General features: G+C 47.2%; 1 protein-coding gene across 1 annotated transcript; it reads left to right on the forward strand.

Moving 5' to 3' along the window:
- The first annotated feature begins 1,840 nt into the window (after nucleotides 1-1,840).
- LOC112757358 (uncharacterized) lies at nucleotides 1,841-2,602 on the forward strand. The gene has a single exon (XM_025805945.1). It carries the CDS (start codon nucleotides 1,841-1,843, stop codon nucleotides 2,600-2,602), a length of 762 nt encoding a protein of 253 aa, XP_025661730.1.
- The last annotated feature ends 335 nt before the right edge of the window (nucleotides 2,603-2,937 follow it).

Here is a 2,937-nt window from a genome sequence, read left to right on the forward strand (position 1 = left end):
ATATCAAATTATTTTGATGTAATTTTCTATTTTGTGTCATGAGTAAGTAAATTTTTCTTGCAAACTTAGGAGAGTCTTTAGTGTGAAAAATCTAAGCTAAGTTAGGTAAGTAATTACAAGCTTGGTTAGAAGTGTGAGTGTTTTTTTTATAGGATTAAAAGGAATTCTAAAAAGTTGGTAAATGTAATATCTTTGACATTATAATAAAAAATTCTATCATTATTGTAGTGAAAATTAGATGCAACTCATTTTATACTAAATAATTGAACCAAGATATATAATCGTATAAATAAGTTATTTCATATTTTTTTTGTTTTAACATACTTTGCATTAACTTCTAAATTTCTTTTAGTGATTAAATTAAAAAAGTCTCTAAATTCAACCATTTTTTTAGACCATTAAAAATCTATTTATAAGTTGCAAAGTTAAACAGAGCTTCAAATTATAACATTGTTCTCTAATTCTTGACATTAGTCCTAAACTACTTGTTGTGCCTAATGAGTACATTATAGTCTGTAATTTATCAAAGAAAAAATAAATAATCTACAGCTTCTTTAACTATGTTAACCCTTTTTTTTTAAAAAAAAAAAGAAAAAAGAAAAATCTGTTGTAAAAGTTGACACATACATTTTCTCTTTGTTGGCAAGTGCCAAGTAAATAATAAACATTCATACTTAAATAATATTATATGATTCATGCATCTAAGTATATAAAATAAAAAAATAATATTAAAATAATACAGTCAAAAATAATTTTTATCACCACCACCGGAACAATATTCCCCCTTGTAGTAATTACCTTTGGTAACGTTTTCAAATACAAATGATGATGTTAACAGTTGACACCAATTTACTTTAAACCAAACTGTTACGGCCTGGCCCAAGATTCCGCGGGTCGACCCGACCCGAGCTCCACCCGGTCCGGCCACGCATCCTGTAACTGACCCGGAGACGCGTTCTGTACAGCTCGCACACAGCTAGGGGACAGCATCCTTTAGAATATGGGCCTGTCCCCATGGGGAGCCCACCACTGACATGTATATAAGGGGAAGACTGGATCTTCCCCCGAGGTACGTCACATTTTCTACATCACCCCTTTTTTCGCCTGCACATTGTCTGACAAGAGCGTCGGAGTGTCTTTGCAGGTGGCACCCCCCTCTCCACACGAAGTACTCGGGACCTCGCATCCATCTGACCGAAGAACCGTGACCTGACGAGCCCCTCCTATCACCCAGAATCTTGACCCGAACCGTCTGGTAACCGAGATACCGAACATTGGCGCCGTCTGTGGGGATCGTCCATGGACTTCGTGCTAGTCCAAACTGGGACAGGCTGCGAGGCCGCGCCCCCCGTGCCTGGGGGGCGCCGTTGCGACGGAAACTCGACAACAACAGAGGTCGCCTCCAAGGGACACGACGCAAACTCACGAAAGACGCCCCTTCGGAGGGACTGGCGACAACCACGCCAGGATAATGCAAGAGCTACGCCACAGGATGCAAGACTTAGAACGCAGGCTAGCAGACAGGGAACACGACCAACGCACTCTGGAGCAAAGCCCCACCAGTTCCCGCTCGAGGAGCCGCTCAAGGCGCACACCCAGCCCCCAGTATGAGTCAGAAAGCACAGGGGGACGGGGACGCGCCAGAAGAAGAAGTCGAGACCCCATCATCTACGCCAGACGCGAGAGGCGACACGCATCGAACAGGGGCGACGAGGACGCGCGTCGGGAGAACGTCGAGCTGAGAAGAATTACCTAGGGACCCGTGATAATAGGAGCGACCCCTTTCCACCGTTCCGTACTCGAGGTCCGGCTGCCAAAACACTTTGACAAGCCAACGGACATGAAGTATGATGGAACACAAGATCCCCTGGAACACTTAACGGCCTTTGAGGCCAGGATGAACTTGGAAGGAGTAGGTGACGAGGTAAGATGTCGCGCCTTCCCGGTCATCTTGGCTGGCCCAGCAATACGGTGGTTCAATAACCTCCCACAGGGCTCGGTGACCCAATTATCCGACATCAGCCATGCTTTCCTAGCTCAGTTCACGACCAGGATCGTCAAAGCTAAGCACCCGATCAATTTGCTGGGGGTGACTCAGAGAGCCGGGGAGCCGACCAGGAAATACTTGGATCGCTTCAACGATGAGTGCCTCGAGATTGACGGCTTGACGGACTCGGTGGCAAGTTTGTGTCTGACGAATGGCCTCTCGAATGAGGACTTTAGGAAACATCTTACCACAAAGCCCGTCTGGACAATGCAAGAGATCCAGTGCGTGGCCAAAGAGTACATCAACGATGAGGAAGTTAGCCGGGTCGTGGCTGCTAATAAACGGCAACCCGCGTACAACCAAACCCGGCACTACGAAAGCAGAGAGAGGCCAAAGGAACACGCCAGGGACGGCGGTCTAGGCAAAGCACCCAAACCTGTTCCTAGAGTCGGGAAGTTCACTAACTATACCCCCCTCACGGCGACGATCACCGAAGTTTACCAACAGATTGCAGAGAAGGGGATACTGTCGAGGCCCCGACCTCTGAAAGACAGGACGGGGGGAAACAAGAACCTCTACTACGACTATCACAAGGGTTACGGGCACAAGACCTAAGACTGCTTCGACCTAAAGGACGCCCTGGAACAAGCAATCAGGGATGGAAAACTAGCTGACTTCTCACACCTTATAAGGGAGCCGAGGAGACGTAATCGGGACCACGATGGCGAGGACAGGTCCCGGTCAACAAGGCGACGCCAAGAACCAGAGGGCGACGACCACGGCCTCACGGTGGTAAACGTAGTAATGGCCAGGAATACCGCCCCAAGGTCAAAATCGGCACAGAAAAAGGACGCCAAGGTCCTAACGGTCTCCTCCTCGTCTGCTAGAAGTTCCCGGAGTCTCCCATCCATCTCCTTCGGCCCAGAAGACCAATGGTTCGACGAGGTGCC

This window comes from Arachis hypogaea, chromosome 16 (assembly GCF_003086295.3).
Source record: "Arachis hypogaea cultivar Tifrunner chromosome 16, arahy.Tifrunner.gnm2.J5K5, whole genome shotgun sequence".
Taxonomy (NCBI): domain Eukaryota; kingdom Viridiplantae; phylum Streptophyta; class Magnoliopsida; order Fabales; family Fabaceae; genus Arachis; species Arachis hypogaea.